The sequence below is a fragment of the Acanthaster planci genome, linkage group LG12 (assembly GCF_054643075.1).
Source record: "Acanthaster planci isolate LZ-2023a linkage group LG12, COTS_SCS, whole genome shotgun sequence".
Lineage (NCBI taxonomy): Eukaryota > Metazoa > Echinodermata > Asteroidea > Valvatida > Acanthasteridae > Acanthaster > Acanthaster planci.
In genome coordinates this window covers 2,771,984-2,792,606 of record NC_141788.1, presented here as the reverse complement: position 1 = coordinate 2,792,606, position 20,623 = coordinate 2,771,984, and the positions used below count along the sequence as shown (strand labels likewise).

Sequence of the window (20,623 nt, the reverse complement as noted above, 5' to 3'; positions counted from 1 at the left end):
ATGAGAGAAGAGATTTAAGCACAAATGTCAGCCGTAAGACCCAGCCCAAACCCACTGCCGCCACCACCACCAACGTCACTGCCTAGCATGGAATGGTGCAAACTGGGTCACAAAACGAGACATCACAAAAGCCAACACGCTTTCAAAGGAACAAGTCGCTGACTTGCACACTACCTACCGTCCTTGAATAAATTGTCATGAAACTTCGTATCCTGCAGGTTGGATTCACAAGGGAGGGAACAACTTCTGATCAACATTTTGCAACTCGTGACAAGTTCAAAAAGAACCAGCTTGAATTCAGGCATCAGACTTTAAAAAAAAAAAAATAAAAAAATCTGTAATCAATCAGGTATGAGCAGTGGACATGTTTACAAAGAGTTAAACTTGCCAAATCTTGGGTGTGCCCAAGGTTTAGGCTGTAGGTGTTAGTTTCACAAATTCATTTCCTGGACTGGAGAGCCTCCAGGTCAGTGCTGTCTTACTTTCTCATCACAGCAAAATCGCCTCATCTCACATGAGACAAAAATTGAAAACACTGTCATTGTTTCCAACAGTAATTGCTTGAATTGTCCTGAAGCCAAAAGTGAAGCCTAAACCCACAGTTTTGGAAACGAGCCCCCAGATGAACTCCGAGTCTCCCAGCGTGAAAACTAACGAGAGCTGCCTCGGTTTTCTAAAAGACTGTGGTGTTGATCACCAACCTCTGTCAGAGCTGGAGTGCGCTGAAAGGACTCTCTCAATGGCCTCGTACTGGGCAGGCGTGGGCGACAGCGTCTCCTCAAACGTGGGGATTGGGTACAGCCCCCGGGGACTGGGGATGTGCCTCAGCTGCTTGTAGTTGTTGTTGTTGTTGCCGCTGCTGCAGCCGCCGCTCTGGGTGGCGGGGCGGGGCATGGGCTGCAGCGTCTGGAAGGTCAGGCTGGGCAGGCTAGGTCGCACCTGCAGCAAGCGGTGGTGGCTAATAGGCGGCGGCATGGCCCTTCCCGCCTGGGCGTCCGACGTCTGGGAGGCGGACGATGGGGTGGGAGCTGTCAGGGGCGGGGCGGGTGAAGTCAGGGGCAGGGCCGCATTGATTGGGGACGGCGGTGGCGGTTTTGCCGGCAGCTGGATTTGTATCCTTGGTGTGATATTACCTGCAGTGAACAACGTGGGGAAAAAGTGCAAAACAGTTTTTCAAAGATGTTGATTAAAACGGTGCATTTTTACAAATTGTACAAAATTCTTTAGGCTTTGCTATCTCCAATCACTTCCCTTAATTGGAGACACACATCACTGAATTTCACAGCAAATTCAATTAAATGGGATGATAAAAAAAATGAGAAATGATGAAAAGGAACTGCAGGAGGGCGCTGTTTTAGTGCTGTAGTGGAGTTCATCACAAGTCCTTTCGGAAGTCCAGTCACAAGTGACAACAGCAGGAGGGCCAGTGACAAGGTGACAGGTAATTTGAATGGCTTTTGACTTGGCTTAAAGACTTGATCGACGTGGTGCATTTGCAGGAACTTGTGAAGGACTTGACTACATCACTGCATTTTTCAAAGCACAGGTCTGTAATTTTTTTCCCTAAAAACATTCAACAGTCTTACAGAAACCTTTAGGACAGAACAAATATTCCAGTCCGGGTATCCCTTGATGCCATGCCAATCACTCAGCATGACAGGCTTGCGTGATTGTGGGTGCCATGCCCCCGGCTACACTCGCAAGACCAGAGTTTGTTGATTCAGAACTGGATAAATGCTTTTTTTCTTATATTTTTTGTTTTCATCTTACCCATGTTCATGTTTTCCGTTTCTGGCTGTCAACAACTGGAATTTCTTTCAGGTGGTCTCAGCAACTAGACTGACAGTTAAAAAAAAACCATTCCAGGGGTGGGGGTGGAGATTGTTTTACAACTTTCATGCGATCAAACCAGACCAAATTGCAGTAGTTAGAAAAATTAAAAACACTCATCTGAAATGTCTCCAGAAACATTCCTTGGGGCGGCACAGCACAAAATAGTGGCCATATTTCTGAAGATAACCAACTGCTTGTGTTTAACCACTTGATGCCGGATGACATGCAAGCACATAGAAGTTGCCTTATTTGTTCCGAGGAGGACATGTACACTCATTTAAGAATTCTGTTTTCGTTTCCAAGGTTGACGTATTAATGCATCGTGTTTGGTCAGGTCAGAGCGCGAGGTTGAAGAATTTGTGCGTAAAAAAACCTGCCCCTGCAGCTTTTTTTTCCCAGTAAGAAAATCCGGCATGAACTGGTTAATTGCCTTGACCGTCTGCCTGTGATGTTCACTTCCTCATGGCACACAGGACAATGCTGCTGCTGACATTAAACACTCTCGTTGCCAAAGTATACCCAACTTCTTTTCAATTATTAAGAAAAGGCTTTTCAAAGAGAACGGCGGCCATTCTTCTAAATACACGCAAAAATTACCCAAACATGTATAAGCGGGTATTTGGTACATGTATGACATTTACGGACACAAATGCCATGTCAGATGAATCCTTTTCCATATTAAAAGGAAACAAGAACAAAATCCAACATTCACAATAAGGACTATTCCTTTCACGAACATGTGCTTCAGACATCAATTGTGTTTTTTATCTGTGTTACACAAGTTAACTTAATGACACAGTGCTTTAGTATGAATTAGAAAAATGTCTGCGTGTCAACTATTGTTAAATCTCTAGAATTTAGGACAGGGGGATTATTCTTGCACGTTAAGACGAAAAGCTAACATCGATTACTGCTATCGTTAAGCAAAAATGCACACTTGTTCCACATGGTTTAACATGGAATCTACACTACCTGGGATAACACAGGGTAACCCCAAGTGCAAACAAGAGGTGGGACCAACTGACAAAACACCCCAGACCAGGAATTACAGAGTAGATCCTTCAAGGCCATTCACCTACAGATTATAAAAGCCATGCAATGGGATGGTTCTCCGTTAGAAATATTCCGTGGCAAAGGTCTGCATCGATAAACTTGTTGAAATCACTCCTGCCAATATATCCTTTCAATGCAATTGGAAATATTTCCTGAAATGTGTCAAGCACCCCTTACCCACAAAGCGACCCCTATATTTAGCACTACTGCCCCGTTTTATAAATATGGTTCATATTTGGAGTAGCCTGATCTCTCAGTTTCTTAATAGCGAGAGATGCCCTGCAGCCAAACGTCTCAGACAAAACATTCCCAAATCCCAGGACGAAGGTATTATATTTCCCGAGCTTGTTATTTCACTCACTCTATGCAAATGATATAACTGCCTGCCTATCTGCAACTATGTCACTCCCATTTTGGAGTCCAAAATGAGACCAAAATGGCAAAAATTGGAAAGCAACACCGTCTCAAAAAGCTGCTCTGCTCTCGGTGGTCCTTACGAGCCATTTCAAGGTTCAGTCTCAGAAGCCTTCAATTAAAGGCCAGGCCAGAGAGACAGCAGACAAGAGTATGCAATGCCCTCACACTCTGGCACACACCCGGCATACTTCTCCCCTATTTTTTCAGGAGGTATGCATCTACGGGGGTCATGGCCAAGTTTTTATGAACAACTGACAGATACACCAGGCTCGGGTTTCATAAACCCTGGGCCTGTCTGCCATGTTTGGCTACCAGTCAATGTGAAGACATTCTGTTGAGTAAGATCAAGGCCCTTTTTTCATAACTGGGCTGGCCCAGACGCCCAACAGACAGGCGGGAAGAATGCCTCCTAAGGTCTGGTGGTGTGGCAACTGGATCACACACGCGTGCTCTTGGCGAGGTTAAACGACGCACACACGTGCATTCAGCCTAGAAATCTGGCACGGTTTGGGCTGCAAAGAAATAAAATTGAAAGCTGAAGTTGGGAACAACCTCATTTTGTGACCACCTGTAGTTTCAATGAATCTGCCTATGCATCAGCCCATGTACCACACTGTATTTGCACCAAGCTGGCAATCTCGAAGCTTAGTCCAAGTCAAAAGCCAACCGGTTTCAGGCAAAACCACAAAATGGCGCACGGGCAAAAACAGGCATTTCCTGGAAAGCAAAAAAGTCTTCAACAAGCTGCTTGCCAAGAACCACAGTAAACCAAAACAGATCACTGCATTGGGTCAATTCTGGGCATTCTGAGGGATGCTATTTTAAGACTTGGTGATTGATAAGATAACAAATGAATTTCTGGTTTCAATGATGCTAAACAATGTAAGTGCTACTACAAACTTGCTGACCTACTTCCATAGGCATTGCTAAATTAACAAACCCATTACTTTGGCAGCATAATGCAACAACAGCAGCAATGTTGTCTCTATCCGCTCCGCGCAGAACAAAGGAGGGCTTATTTTTGGGGTATTCACCACATAGGAGCACCATGAGGCATACAAGTATATGCATGTTTTACACCGAACACACTGAGTACGCGTAACTAATTTATTCAGGCTTGAATGGTCTTTGCGTACATGCAGAAAGTGTGCAAGAACCCACTTGTAACCATCTGTCTTTCTTTCGCCTATTGGGGGTGCACTTCAGCTTGGGGCAGATAAGGATGGACAAAGTCAGCTAGATATATTAAAGTGCAATTTGACAACCTGAATTAGAAGCCATTACTATGGTGGCACAATGTTCGTGGACAGGTGGAACATATGCATTACGTGCCACTCCAACCAATAGGGTATTGTGATTTGCCAAACGCATGTGAGCATCATGTCCAAGTATATGCGTATTCTTGCGGCATCCCTGCAGTTATGGCATCTCCTTGGATTGGTCTATAGCAAATGTATTTATTATTTGGTAGCCTGAGATATTTTTGAACATTTTGTGAACTATTCTGCTTTTGGACTGACGGCAGGTCATAGTTGAATCTCCATTACAGGCAAAAAAAAAAATGAATAAATAAATAAAAATAAAAATTAAGAAAAGAATTGCTGAGACTTCCAAAGGGCGAATTCTATTCTACGCTTGTTGCAATGAAACCCATGAGACATTTAAACTGTCAGGTAGCTTGTGGGATTCTTCAGTGAGGATCAATCTTGTAGATTGTTCCAATTCTCCTAGTAAGACTCTAGAACCCACAAATCATCAAGGGAGGGAGAAACTAAATCTAAACAGTCCCTCGCAGGAGTTTCAAGAAAGCTTTCTTTATACATGAATATTCCCAGCACCGGATTTACTATCCCATGAATGGGATCAGAGGAGCTGTCTGGTCCGATAACCCGGGGTTGTGATATGGGTGAACACGAAGGCAATTCCTATTGATTTCCACTGTGAAACAATCTGTGGAAGGGACTGTAACTCAAAACAAGTTTTGGTTGATTTCAGACTCATTTGGTTAGAACAGGCCAAGAATGTAGGGCACGGCGTCACTGCCCGTGGAGCTTAGAACACCTCAGCAAAGGTTGTTAATACTCATTTCCACAAACTGTACGACCTGCAAATGTGGGTCATTTGATGAACTTTTTATTTCAACTTCTGAGAGATTTTCTGGGGCACATTGTAGCAAAGGTTCAGTCTGAAAATTCCCTGTCACGGTCGGTCGGGCCTCCACAATGACCAAGGTTTAGGAAGAGGGGAAAGAAAATAAACACCCATCCCTTTCCGTACTTGCCGCAAAAAGGTGGGTGATGTGAAAAGTTTGTACCATTCCTCGGCTGTCTCTTTCATCCGGCCGAAAACAGACGCTCAACAAAAGGAGAAACAATTCCCACACAATGTTATACTCACAATGCAGTTAATTCTTGTGCCTTGTTCTGTATTTTTTGCAAAGTTTCCTCAAAACCAAACAGCTCAAAATCCTACGACCAAATTTCTTCAGAATGTGAGCATCCATCACTACTGGAACCATCAAAATGCACTTCCTTTCTAAAACTGTAGGAGAAATCGACTGTGAAGGATTGGCTTATGGAAGCCAGTGGCTTCAACAGACCTCTAGCCATAGCCTCAACTTTTGGACACAGTCAACAATCAGGTCCCAGGGTGTTCCAACAATATATTAGAGGCTCACCAATTGCTGAAACAAACCTCTCTCCTTGCTGAAAAACCTGTCTGACCTTGATTTTTTGAACCTAGTGCTGTACATCACTGGGCCCACGAGAGTCAAATACAAACGCAGAGTTTTCTCACGCTGTACATTAAATCAAACTTTCATTTTCCTGACATGAAGAGAAAAATATTGTTTTGTTTCCGATGGGAACTGGGCAACATCAGGTGACTGGCCATTGTTCAAGGCAGGGTGTCGGGCCATTATCCTGTCCAAAGTACCACACGGGACACAATGCGATTACACGTGATTGGAGGTGTTGCCGGCTCCGAAGCCTTTCATGGGCCAGGGCGGACAATTACAGCCCGCAGAAGCTAATCTCCATCGAGTGAGAACTCCTCCAGCTGAAGTTCCCACAGAGCAACCCCCTTTTAACGAATTGGTTTTTCCCCAAGCATTCTGTTCCCAGACACATCCCACAGTAAGCGGTCTGTAAAAAAAGAAAAACACCTTCTTTTGACACATAAATGTGTGACCTGAACAGGAAAACCATGCAAAGTGAAACTGAATTGATGACAAACTTAAGACACTTTCTTGAGCCCCAGCTAGATAGATTATTATCCCTTCTAAACATAAATTCAATTCCAAATCTTTTGTAAGCCTACAAAGTCCTCTCAATCATCGCATAACTTGCTCTCATCTGGTGATGATCAAGTTGAGAACTTGACGTTAAGTGGCTTTCCATTTCACTAACTTCAGTATCCACAGGAACCCATTACCCATAAAAGGAGCACCTGGCAATCGATTTAATATCAACAATATAAAAGTTGTGTGAAAATGGACAAGCCTAAAAAAAACAAATTTCCCCCAAATTTCCCTCGACGTCAGAAGAAATCTCACCTCCGATCATCACACTCACAATTATATTACTTCTAGATGCAATTACAAATCTCTCATGCGGCAAACAAAAAATTAAAAAGCTTTGAATGGCCCATTCAAATCGGCGATTTGTCCTCTACCCCTTGAAGTGACCTTGACAGAGGAAAAGAGGTTCAACAACCAGCGATCCATTGCACAAGGCCAGTTAAATGGACAGGCGACATCGGGGACTGGTATAAGAGTCTTTTCACACTTGCGGCCCACGCTCTCACTTTCTTGACAGCTAGTTCATTTTGAAGATTTTTCCTTCCACTGAGGATCAGTCACTCAGGCACTTTAAAAAGGCCTCTGGATATTTTGCACAATTATTCACTTGATAGACAAGTTTGTACAGGGCCCAATGGCAATGTCGGTGAATTAGTGATTTTGTCGTTGTCTTTTTGCTGCTGTATAATTGTACCAAAGCTACAGCTCTTGAAAAGGGGATATGAACGGAGATTATTTGAAAGGATTCAACCCACTTTGATCTTCCACTTTTTAATTTTTGTCCCTGTTACCTAGATAGCCAGTGCAAAGCATGTACATGTATCACTGAAGTGTATCAGTCTTGCTTAAAACCATCGCCAGTAGCTAGGCCTGACAAGATCAGACCAACCCAAAAAAAAATGGTTTACAGCTCAACTCCTGTGAAACAAAATTTTGCAGATTTCAAATACTGGTTTGGGAAATTCTGTCATCGAACATGTCTCCCAAACCAGTCACACCTCCCCTAACTGGGAGAGGCAAACTCGTTCACCTGTGAATCAAGTTGCAACAAGTATTTTTGCACTTTCGATGAAAACAACTGGGCAGACAACTCCCTGATGGTGTCAAGTCCAATCTAAAATCCTAATTAATAATAGGGGTGACAAATGGCCCCTGGCTGCCTTCCTTTCAGGATCCTGATGCCTGTGTCATACCGGCATGTTTGCAGTTTTTCTGTTTGTCTCTTCCACAGAAAACCAAATGAATTGGGCCTCCGGTGCAATGTTGTGCGACCGAAGGCAAGCGACTCTAAAACGTATGCGCATACTAAATACCCTGACGAGCTGATCTTTTCAGCCCTTTCTATCAAAATAACCGTCCTAAGATTGGCACAGATACTTGTTGAATTAAAAGTGAGATTCAGATTGCCTCCGACCCATTTTGAAATGTGACAATTGCCAACGTTACTTTCATTCTTTGCCTCACTCAAAAGATGAAACCTGAAGACCGACAGCATAAAAATAAAACATTTTTGGGACAATTATGCCTCTTTGGTTTTGCTTTTTTTTCTGCAGCAATGTTACGCTGAAGGCCAACGTATGCCACAAAGTGCAAGCCCAATCCAAAAACCACTTTAATTATAGGCTGACAGGGAGCCACACACAGGGAACTATTCTGACCATTTTAATTGGAAACCAAGCTATCTAGGCCTTGGCAAGGTTTTTTTTCCACAATAACCTCCAGCCAGCTTGCAAGCCAAATAAAATCTACACTGAACATTCACAGGATTTCTGAAACTCACTAAGTTTTCAGAATGGATAATCATGACCTGTCAATCAAAAATATTTTCCGTTTATATCCAGCACAACATTTACAAAAGTTCAATTGAACAGGGACAAATCAAAGTCTATCAAGGTACTTTAAAAAGTCAATTTGCAAGCAAGCAATGCAAGCCTGTGATACTTTTGTGCCTCCATTAAAACAATACTCCAGTTTTAAGCCTGCAGAACAACAAAGTGCGCTAACAGTGAAAGTGAAACGGTATAAAACTGCCGTTGTACTTTATGAACAGATAATAAAACTGTGTCTACATTCAGACAGATTTTTTCCCCTGATTGTCTTATCGTTGTCTGGGGTGATACATGAACACTGTATTCCTGAAGCCACTCATAAAAATCTGAACAAACTACAATTTATTCCCGCCCAAAGTTTCACCCTCATAACCCTCCCGAAACAGATAAATCACCCATCGAGAGCCAGAGTCACAATGTTCTCCCGAAAAATCCAGCCTGTCCAGGTCAGTGGCAAGTTAAGCCCGCCCCTATATCACTCGCCTAAGCAGAACAAAGATGCTTTTGTTTATGCAAGTAATGAGGCTGGCATTGCTGGCCCATTCCAGGTAACCGGTTGCCGGCTTGATGACGTCAGTTAGAGGTGACCATGGCAACAGCTTGTTTGAAGTATGTAGCTTTGGTGATATTTATGGTCCGCGCTCAAAAGGGAGCACTGTTGTGTACACAGTGTCTATGTACATGTACAGTTAGGTGTTCGAGAACTTTGAAATCTTACCGTACAAGCTCAAATGCGCATGGGCTGATAAATCATATAGCTAGAAAGCTGTCAATGAAAGGGGACTTGGGGTCAGTCAGCAGATGTTTCAGATTTTTTTTTCCCTTTCATTTCTGACAACAGCTAAATATATCTTGCGAGAATCAAAGAGTTATTTATAAATGCTTTCCTGAGGACAGCCAGTCCCGCCTGTGCTTGGACATGGGTGGGCTGGACATATAGAGAAATTTGCTAACCAACCGAAAACCAATACGTACATATACTGCAAAAAATGCACTGCCCATTACTGATTCCAGGCTATTAAATAATTTCTTCTTCTCAGAATCTCCACAGTTTGACTCAGCTGGCTGGCACCTGCTGAATACTTTGAGTGTTTCAAACTGGAAAACAAACCTCTTCAAGAGTCTAGTAATAGAACAGAGGGAAGTGGTACACTTTGGCCAAGTCATTTTTGAGACATTGGAGAAACTGCAAGATTTTCGCAATGGTTCCATAATGATTGTCACAGCACATCTGTTGCACGAAGCTATGAGTTGAAACAGGTTACCAGCTAAAATGACATGCATTAGAATCCACTCTGAGTGGGAGCAAGAGAGGGCAAGTTTTCACATGGAAACGTTGGTACTTTGATGAGAACTCACCCATTGAGCGTGCAGGTTTATGAGTGTTTGGCACAAGGCGTGCGCTGAGTACGGACAACCAATATATGTGGGAATGTATGGTCTCTGCGTGTGCGCCGGGCACATACATGTACATGACCTCAGTAGGAAAACTTCCCCCCGGCTTGTCTCTCTTTTGCCGGTGAGGGTGCGCCTCAACTCAGGGTGGATAACGTTCCAAGCCAAATTTGGCTCAGTACACAAATCACTTGATGATATTTTTCTACTCAACAATCCTTTCAATAGGCCAAAGATGGGCGGACACTGCACAACTCCATCAGGGATACGCACATCCGGTGTGAACAAGAGCAGACCCGGGGGAGGGGGAAGGAAAATGCCACTGGGGTTCTTACCTGGGGAGGTCGTGGGTGGGCGGGGCTTGAGAGGGATGGAGCTGAGTCCCTGAGGTATCCTCCTCGGGAGTAGAGTTGGAGGGAAGGTCCGCCTCGTGGGACTGACGGCGCTCATTGGAGGATGTGGGTACATACCTACCCTGCTAAAGAGAGGGAAAAAAAAAAGCCAAGAATCGTTTCATTTCCGACTGATACCTTTCAGTAAAGACATGAAAAGCATGGAAATTTTGGAACCTCCTCCTACAGCTGTTGATCAAACTTTGTTGAACTTGTTGTATGTAATGTTAATACTCTAAAACAGAGCCAGTTTTGAGGGGAAAACAAACATAAAACTTAACCCCACTTACAGCTAATAATGCGCATTTCAATTCACTTTTGAGTTGGAAAAAGGTGCAACGGGTTGCAACAAATTCTTATCAACGAAATCTCACAATTCCCGTACATCGTCTGTGTCTACTTGTTCCCTCCCCCCCCCTAGCAGAATCACTGGCTCCAATTTCGGAAAGAAAGACCCGGTGTTTCTGATTGGGTGCATACCTGTCTCGGTTGTCCTCCAGGGCCCCTATGGAGTGAGAGTTGGCATTGTGGGGGCTGCCCTGCATGCTGTGCACCGGCGACGGGTGGTTGCTGTAGCTGGAGGCTCCCGTGGCAGTGCCGCTGCGACTGGAGTGGGCACTGGAGAACATGTCTGAGGGAGACACCAGGAGGACACATGACGGACGGAGCATGGGTATTGTGCACCATTACATCATGCAGATATGCAAATTAGATGAGGATATATGGGGAAACCCATAGCTTCCCTCTCTTGCTTTTTTCAAGAAACACATATTTTCTGAACATAATTTTGACTTGGAACCAGTTTCAAACGAGTTCAGAATTAATAACTGAAATTTTGACTTTTTTTTTACCATTACTTTACAACAGCAAAAGGCTTTTAAGACAACCTGAGAAGTCAACACTGGTCTTAAGAGGTACCTATCAAAATTTCAAAAGCCACAATTGGTTTACCCCAATGTTTGTTTGACCCATTGTTCATCAGAATGTTCACAGAGAGTTATTAGGTTTGGAAGCGCATCACGGTAGGCCATTTTACTGAACTAGGTACACAAACACTGATTGCCAAACTTATTAGCTGATGAACTGGATACTTACTTGGGTACATGTCGGACGAGGTGCCGGCCATGGATGAGTGGGGCGATCTCCCTAGCCCACTGTCGCTCAACTCCATGGGGCTATCGGCAAGAGACATGGGGTGGAGGGGCTGAATGGTCAGGCAGTCGGTCAGAATGTCCTGGGGATGGCCAAACTCATCTCGCGTCCGCAGCTGACCACAAACAATGTATGTAACACAATAAGTCTACGCCCTCGGTTTTAATCACAAAGTCCTATGCACTGTTTTACGCGTATGTGTACATGACACGAAGCACGGCTGGGTGGCCAGTCATGCTAGCAGAGTTTCCGTGTGAGTTATTATGCTTGCTGTAACTTGAGCATTCTGAAACCTGCTCTTCAACTAGTCGGGTCCCCTTAAAATATATGTATAATCAACTCCTATACAATAATATGAGTTTTTTTACAACTTTCATTGCGAATTGGAAATGGGCTCATTGTCAGGAGTGATAGATTTTACCTTTTTTCTTGCTTGTTGGTCTTTGGCAGTGTGTGCCTTGACGTGCTTCCTCAGGGAGCTTGGGTCTGTGTACCTCTTGGTGCAACCGGGTAACTGGCAAGCATAGGGTTTCTGGAACAGGACCAGTGAGATAAGAAACGAGGTGAGTGAACTCGAGCCATGCCAGAATTTGTAGATGTAGGAACCTTGCCTGTCAGCCGCATAATTAAACCCTGTCACTGTAATTTCATCAAACCTTTGAAAAAATTTCCTGGACTTCAAAACGTTACAGAAGAAACCAACTGGGGAAAGACTGACAACCGAAGCTGGATTCATGCCTGCAACGTCACATGTGCTGTATCAGTTGCTCTACACAACTGAGCTATCCATCCCCGTTTCGCCTGCATTTTTCTCATCGTCAGTGCTTCTCATCATGAGATCACTCAAAAAGTGCAACCCCCTCAAAAGCCTACCCATTCCAGTAATAAACCAACAATTCTGTAGTTGGAAGCGACATTTTCACCTACTCCTTGAGAGAAGCCCCACTCTCGCGTTAGAAAGCAGCCCTGGTTGGATTCCCGGCTCGGTCCACATGTAGACTGGATTTTCATTCTCTACCCGACTCTAAGGGGCATCACCCAGAATATTCCTCTGGGGTTTTCCTCCCACCTCTAAAACTGTAACTTCTTCTCACTATCCCATCTCTGCAGGTTTCTTCAAACATCCAGGCTAAGGTACCAAAGTCACTTCTGACAAATCGTGAATTCCATTACCACAAATACTTCATAATAATCAATGCTCTGCCCTCTGATAGCCTTCATACGTTCATACCGCACAGCCCAGCAAATGACATGCTTTGAAGGAATTCTTCCAGCGTGTACTCATATATATCACATGGACTGAAAAAAGCTAGAAATGATCCTTCCCCCCACGATGTGGTAACTTTTTTAACCTGTTGACCCATCCTGCTGGCATCAGGTGATCCCGGTCTAGGACACTGTTCTCCGACCCCAATCGTTACAGACCCCTACCGGGATACATGCACTTGGCAGAATTTTAACGTCAGCTATAAAAAAAACCAGCACTGTGTCAGGAGTTTTCAAAGGACGACAGACTGAACTCTGCGAGACAGTGAAAGATGACTGGGCATCCTTTTGACAGTTCAGCCCAAGCTTTCACTCCTGAGCTACGGGTGTGCAACTGCTCCAAATCTTAGGTCGAGATGAAGGGTTAACCCTACCTGCATTTGGGAGGGGGGGTGGACTGTCATTTCCCCAACTATCCAATAAATTCTGTTCCCGCTTTAATCATTTCTGGGAAAAACAGAAAACCTTAACTTTGGAGACATTCCTGTGTCACATCAGAATACGCAAGAACATAGGTAAGAAAGTTGTGAGGAGCACAAGAAAGTCGGATGGATGCCAAGTAGTTGGTAGAAATCCACTCATTCCCTAAACCTTCCCGCACATTTAAATGCTGAATGCTTTAATACTGAGTGTACTTCACAGATGCCCTATAAGCAAGCAAGACTTGAATTTACAACTGGGGGAGGGGGTTAACAGACAGGGTGGGGGGAGCAGAGCACACCCCCACCCCTTAGAATACATGTACCAACTCTGCCCCCCCTTCCCTTTCTCCATTCCACATGTCCCAGATGCACAGTCTCCTGAATCCTTGAAGCCATCACTCCAACCTGCTGTCAGATTCCTGGGGAAATCAAGACCAGACACTGACTAATGGCTGAAACAGAGACTCTAGGAATGCGAGGGGTCAAGAACAAAAGGTCGGCCAGCCTTCTCTTTTCAGAGCTCAACAGGATGGGTTGTGGAGGGGAGATCTGTAAAAAAAAAAAATCCCCTTACCAGCCATCTGTCCCATTCAACATGTCTTGGGCACCATCATTAATGCTGCTCCAAAATTATGTTACTCCTGATATGTCACTTCCTAGAATTGCCATTGTAGCACTTTGTAACAAGTGTGAATGAAACAATTTGTTCTGAGAAACTTTGAAACTTCAACGGATATGAAAATAAATGTATCTTCCATCTTATTTGTATCCGGCTCTACATGCCATTCAGATAAAAAAACATTAAAAAGAAACTGAATAAGTAACAACAAAGTTATTTGTATTTTTAGCAAGAGCTTGCAACACAAATCGTCTACCATGTTTGAATTACATTCAGTTTGACTTTCAACTTCAAATAGTTTTTCTAACACCTGCCACTGAAAGTCCTTCTGCTTATGTTAATGCTTTTCTGTTAGCTACTTGTTTAAAGGGAACTTGCACAATATTTATCATGCAAGAAAAACAACTGGTACGTAGGTTAAAAAAACCGGGGGAACTGGACTGAAACAACATGACAACACTGTCAAGAGGAGGATTTTCCAATCACATCCTATTGAGTTCGAAGATGAACTGAGAAACAGCTTTTAAAATCCTCTTTCCCCCTTGCCAAAAAAAACAGATCACTTGTGTATTTCAGCATTACTTGACAAATGGACGGCATTATCAGCCAAGATATGTCCAAATGGATCTAAGGTCATTCATCTAACAACAGGGGATGAGGGAGAGGGGGGAACATTAGTGCCAAGCACACCCATGAACCCTCTACCACTCCCTGGAGAGACAAACAATGCCACCCTCCCCCCCCTTTCCACTTCAACTTAGCAATCACTGTATTGACAACTTGCCAGATGGTATCGAGATCACAGATTGGCTGAGGGGGAATACGGGAACAACTCCCGAAGAAATTTTATGTTGTTTTGACTACGCACTTGAGGACACTGATCACATTTTTTTTCCCCTCGACCTTTGACATTCCTGTTTGATTGCTCCACAATGCCAGTCATTAATTTCTTTTTTTTTTCTAGATTGTTCAGCAAAGTGCTGTTAAAATGCATGATCGATCAGACGTGAATGAATTGAACTTTTAAAGCAAAGTGTACCCTAATGTGGACATTTAAATTTAAATGTACTGTTTAAGTTGAATATTACAAACATCTTATGCACAGTCTGAGGTGCAGTTCAACACCTTGTTTTTGGTTTCTAGTTTCTTTTTTGGTGGAATTGTACTGAATGAATTTTTTTATGGGGGCTGCAAGGATGAATTTCAATCGTAAATAATCATTAAATCAATAAGCCGGGAAGTCAACTTTGTCAGATCCTCCACAATCCACCTAGAAATCTGGGAGGATTTGAACTCAGCACGGGTGCCTGAGGTTCTTTGAAATGTGCACTTCACATACAAAGGCCCTGGTTCCCTACAAACAGTGGGGCCATGATGTAGATTTACCAAGACCACGCTGTAAACCTCTGAACAAGACAGCTCACCACTACTCAGAGATTGACAGTGGGCATGTGAAAATGGTTGTTTGGTTCCCAGTCTCCTTTTGTACTGCACCATACCAGCATATGGTACACACAGACAGTGAAATGTGCCAAAACAAAGTTTGAAGTTTAACACAGATAGGCCTATGTCTATGTTTTGTTCAATCACCACTTAAAAAGGTGGCAGATTTGCCTGAATTTGTCAGATTTTGTCATATTTTCATCATGTCCTGCTGATGAGGTCAAAGGTGATTTGCACAGTGCAAATCATGGTTAAAACAAGGTCTTAGTGGGCATCGGCAATAGATTGACATGAAGGAATGTCGCGGAATATTTCCGCATGGTGTCAGGAGAAAAGGCCAATGGAAACACGGCTATAGTTGGCAAAGCTTTCTTACAATACTCTCACTAGTTTTGACTACTGTCGTTACATATTCAATATGACAATTTTTTTAAAATCATGTCAACACTTATTGCTTGTTCACTCCATTTCAGAATCCGTGGATTATCACCCAACACAGCAACAGTTTTATCCTCTTCCTTTTCCAACTCATCCTATAAAATTGAAATCACAAGAACCTTACACCCATATCCCTGCCAACAAATCCAAAATAAATTGGGCAAGATCTCACATTTGTTTCCCCTCCTGCCAAAGCCCAAGCTTCAAACTCCCAAATCTCCTCCCCTGGGAAATCTGGCCTGCCATCAAAGAAAATACACCCAGGGGAACACTAATCAACAACCACTGGAAATGAGAGAATACCGTTTGCATTTCAACTCCCTCCTCCATCCCTCGCCTATTTATATATAGTCTCGCCAATATAAATCATGTTGGAAATACCACAAATCAGTTCATATATAACCCTGAGGCAGAGGTAAGCACCACCTTTCTGTGCCAGGGATATTTTTACAACAATTAAAATCAGGGAGAAAAAAAAATCCAGCCTTTAGTATACTTGGAATAGTCTGCCACAATAGATGTATTTTGTTGCAATGGGTTAAAAGGTCGGTAGATAGTCAGTGGTCAAAATGCTTGAACTTTTGTGAGAGTGATCATGATGTTTATGCTATTTGAAATACATGCCGTCAGTTCTTGGCTCATCCCCCTTAAAAAAAACACCACAATGGCCCCAACTCTTTGCCAGGGAAGGAGACTCAGATGTCAGTGTCTGGTCTTCCAAAATAATTTATAGCCATGTGTGTGAATTCCACTGAACATTTCTTTCCTCTTCACAACATGTTCCCCACTGTGTATAAATCTTAATTTGAAAACTATGACTATTATAAATTTTTGGTTTAAGACACAAGGCTAAATATGCAAAGAAACAAATTGCAATGGGAATATCATTATTTTTTTATTCCACGTTCAAAAAACACATCAGAAACACAAACTGAGAGTATTTAGAAAAAAACATCTGCCTTGCTCCACTTTCCTTGCTCTGCATTCTTTACAGAGAGCCAGAGTCAATTGAGTCAGTGATTTACTGCTGGTTAGGAGTCTCAGTAAAAAACCTGAACCAACCACAGCACTGACTTTGAAGTAGCTGTATTCACTGGTACATTATTTCCCTAAGTACGGCAGCGTACCATTTACTATCACAAACGGCTAACACACCTGTCAGCCTAAAAAAAAAAAAAGTGTTTTTCACTGACTCAAGCAAAAAAATGTACACAACAATTATAAAGTATTGCAGGAACAATCAGACATAAACATTTTATCTCAATCGAATTCAGCAATTAGCCAATGCTGTGTTCCCAGCAATTTACACTAGTCTTCCACTGAAACAAAAGCCTGTGATGCACTCGCTACATTACATTACTTCGGCACAGGTGTTGATAAGTTATGCGTTCACCTGAACCGACCAGAGCACTGGCTTAGCGGCATCTGCTGCAGTGGCATCTGCTGCAAGCAGGCTAAGTTACTTTCATAAGTAAACCCTGCCCAAGTGCAAGTGAGAAATTTTCATCGGTAGTATGTGCCTGCGCAGAAAAGTCCACAGCACAGCACAAATAAATTTCTGCCTCCATCATGTTGTCTGGTTCCTCAAAATCTGCCATCAATCCTCATCATCAAATCAATCCTTTCTCTCCAAGTGCTGCTGTTGGTTCAGGACTTTTTTAGGGACTCCCGGCTTCTTGGCCGACTTGTGAGCTACAGTACCAAGGGTATTTTGAGGAATCCTTGGTTTCATCAAGGAAATCAAAATGCAAACAGTATTTCTACTCTTGTTCCCAACCCTCCAAGTCTCCTCACAACTCACCGTATCCAGATGGGTTCTCTGGTGTTTAGCTCTGTCCGATGAGTTACTGAAGGCCTTGGTGCAACCTGGATGGGTGCAGAGGTAGGGCTTCTCACCGGTGTGGGATCGCAGGTGGATCTTGAGGTTCTCCAGTCGGGAGAAGGCTTTGTTGCATCCTTCAAACTGTGGAGAGCAAACAAAATGAGAGGAGGTCAAATGAATGCTGAATCAGTAGGACAGAGAGGGACGGCAAAAGCAATCAGCTGACCAAACACCTACAACCGCATGGCAATTCACTGCCTTCACAACAGAATGAATGCGGTAAGAAGAACATCAGCATCTGATAGGCAAAATCCTGTTGCAATTACGAGTCAAGCTCCAGGTATGCCTCCCACTCAAAAGCCTACAAGGTCACTCAAAGGGAACAAAATCTGCAAACCAGAGAATGATTCGGGCAATTCAACAAGCTTTGTGAGATTTATATCTTGGGTAATTTCAAGAAGTGAGATCCAGATGCCGCATCACAAACCCAGGTTAAAGGAGCCAGACTGAAGAGTGAATTTTCCCAAATATGTCCATCTGGCCAAAAGTGGGATCACTAGCCACAAATCTGATTGATAGCTTTGGCAGCATCTGCCCACAAAATTTGGTTCACTTGTCCCTGGTAAATGTACAGGGGTCTGGTATCTCCAGCTCTTGCATGTGGAACTCATTAACACCACTGTGTCAAAGGTCGACTAGACAATGGAAGATACAAGATGACCTTAGTTGACCCCCGCATGTTGCACCATCAAGTCTTTGTAGTTAGGGTCGGGTGGGATCATGTTTTCCCAGATGCCTAAGAGAGGTAATGTAACACAGCCTGGTCGACAAAACTTGGAATTCAGGGAGCTGTTTAGTGCAACAAGGACAGGAGAGTTGGTACGCAGCCCTGTATTTGGGGAGCCAGTTTGGAAGCTAGCCACAACTTTTCCAAACCGCAGACGTAATAAATCCCTTTTTCCATGGGTGAGTGAGCGAGGGTGGGTTTACATGCACTCCTCTTCCAACTCCCGGTTTAAAGGAAAAGACAGCTCAGTTCAGAGTGGTTTGGTAAACTGTTATTAGGGCAAAGGTGAGGAGAGTCATGGGGATGGGGTATACATCCCCACCCCCTTCCTTTTTAAGGGGGGTTGGATGGCCACAGGTTTGCCTGCCCATTTATAGAGAAAAAGAGGAGACAGCGTGAGAGGAAAGGTTTTGGAAGGTCTGGCAGTTTTCTAATAGACTTCCCATACCTCTGTCATAGGAGTATACCATAGCCCAATTTTTCTACCTTTCAAAAGGTTTTGAAAGGTGTAGTAGTGCACTAACAACAAATTCTGGAGTGTTTTGAAAGGTCTTCATTTTTTTTGTGGTCATTCACCCAGCAAGCAAATTTTGAAAGGTTTTGAAAGGTCAGACAATAGGAGAGCCAATACAGAAACTTTTGTACATTGCTTGTGAATGCTTCAAAAGAATTCTGCATTCTTCGACCTTCCTGTTCCATTCATACAGACTCACATCTACACCTTTTGTGCACGGGGTCAATAAGGTCAAGGTGGGTGGAACCAGATCACAAAAGGGAAAGGGACTGGTGAAAGTGGGTTGGTGGACTTTCTGAGCACAGACATGGGACTGTTGTTGCCCAGTGTGGGGATCTGTGATGGGGTTGTGATATTCAATGCTGACACACAAAGGCAAACGGGTGAGGTTAGTGTTCAGTTTGTGGCCAATATACACACTACTCAAAAAAGTTAAGGACCACTTTTTTTTCTTAAACTTTATTTTCTTATCCAAGCAATGAGTGGAGTCTAGTTCTTTCATTTGCTGGTTTGTCTAGATTGTGTTCTCATTGGAATAAAATATAAAAAAAAAATTCCAAAACATTATGCAACAAGTGAAACCCATCACATATGAAATAGATTAGAGCGTGTTTGAGGTCATTCAGAAAAATATCTCATATAAAAAAGTATACACAAAATAAAACGAGGTCCTTAACTTTTTTTGAGTAGTGTACAAGTACTATGTAAACTGTTCACATTTTCAGAGCTGCCATAAAGCGTGCTGCAGCTGCAGTGGCATTGCTACATGCCTCCAGGTTTCATTCCCGTCTAACCTGAAACCATCTTTTACCGAACGATCTCATCATTATCTAACAACCAATTTTTGTCTTAATTTTGGGAGAGCTCAAGATTACCGGTCACTGGTCAGTAAATGTTCATTATTCTAAATCATATTAGTCTAAAATTACTGTGAAATTGTAGCTGTTCAAAGTGGGGATTAGTGAAGCCAGCCGCACAAGAAATGAACAGGAGCTTGATCCAGCGTTATACTGATTCATGACCATTCAGTAACACCTCCAGTCAAACTTTATTGTCTGAGTAATTACAAGAGCCAAGTCAACCTGCATGGAGCGTGAACTGTGGAGCCAGTACCTGATGTTATCCCACAGGTCTCCTGACAGTACTGCTGCACTTCAATTGTGAGTTGGGACGGCAAACGCGGGGTCCCTGTGGTTTTCTGATAACCTCTCCACAATCATACAGGGACACTCCTCCTGGTTTGTGAGTTTATATTTAGTCGATTTTTACTGTGCTTGGTTAGTTGTATTTCAATCCTGACCCGATGAGTCGTTGCCAGTTAGTGGTTAGTGTGGTCAGTTATACTTCATGGCTTCTGGCCAATTTGTCAGATCATGTTCCAAGGTCTTTTTTTGGTGTTTAAGTAAATCGAGTTTACGTTTATGGAAGATCTTTTTGCAAAGCTGCTTGATGGAGATCAAATTTGGGGGGTTATCCGACACCTGATATTGCCGAAGGTCAGAAGGTGCCGTTTGAGCGACTGTGATGGCTACTGGTACTGATGTCTACAGCACTTGATTTACAGTTTGGATCTAAATGTTACCATTTCCAATTTACCGCAGTCCTTGAAACTGAAATATGGGCCATTACTCATTTGTCTTGCATCAGCAACTCACACCGTCTGACAAGTTGAAATATGTACGGATGGCCTGCATAAAAACTCCAAAAAAAAAACACAGCCAAGAAGAAAATCCTGGCCGCCAAAAAAGTGTGAGAAAAGCGGGCGCTGTTTGTAAACAGGACTATTTTCTGCTGACTTTGTGTTTCGCCTGTCAGTCGGAGACAATTTATGGCGGCTGGTGTAAAGGCTAAATGGCCACTAGCCCAGCTTTTGTTTTGTTTTTCTGCACAGCATTTCTGGGTATAAACAGCGGGTGTGAAGAGAGAGTCCCCAGAGGCAGCTG

At 43.2% G+C, this 20,623-nt stretch overlaps 1 protein-coding gene across 7 annotated transcripts in view; it reads right to left on the bottom strand.

Moving 5' to 3' along the window:
- LOC110977415 (zinc finger protein GLIS3-like) overlaps positions 1-20,623 on the bottom strand; it is a 72,141-nt gene that overhangs the window by 6,223 nt on the left and 45,295 nt on the right. For 5 of the 7 annotated variants that reach the window (XM_022231521.2, XM_087143735.1, XM_022231524.2 and 2 more), the window contains 6 exons: positions 17,359-17,520; positions 11,791-11,901; positions 11,313-11,484; positions 10,698-10,848; positions 10,161-10,303; positions 702-1,133 (listed from right to left, as the gene is read on the bottom strand). In XM_022231521.2, the coding sequence (XP_022087213.2) occupies positions 702-1,133; positions 10,161-10,303; positions 10,698-10,848; positions 11,313-11,484; positions 11,791-11,901; positions 17,359-17,520 (1,171 nt within the window). Of the gene's footprint in view, positions 1-178; positions 213-701; positions 1,134-10,160; positions 10,304-10,697; positions 10,849-11,312; positions 11,485-11,790; positions 11,902-17,358; positions 17,521-20,623 lie in introns of all 7 variants that reach the window. The other 2 variants (XM_022231523.2, XM_022231522.2) reach the window with 2 other exon arrangements.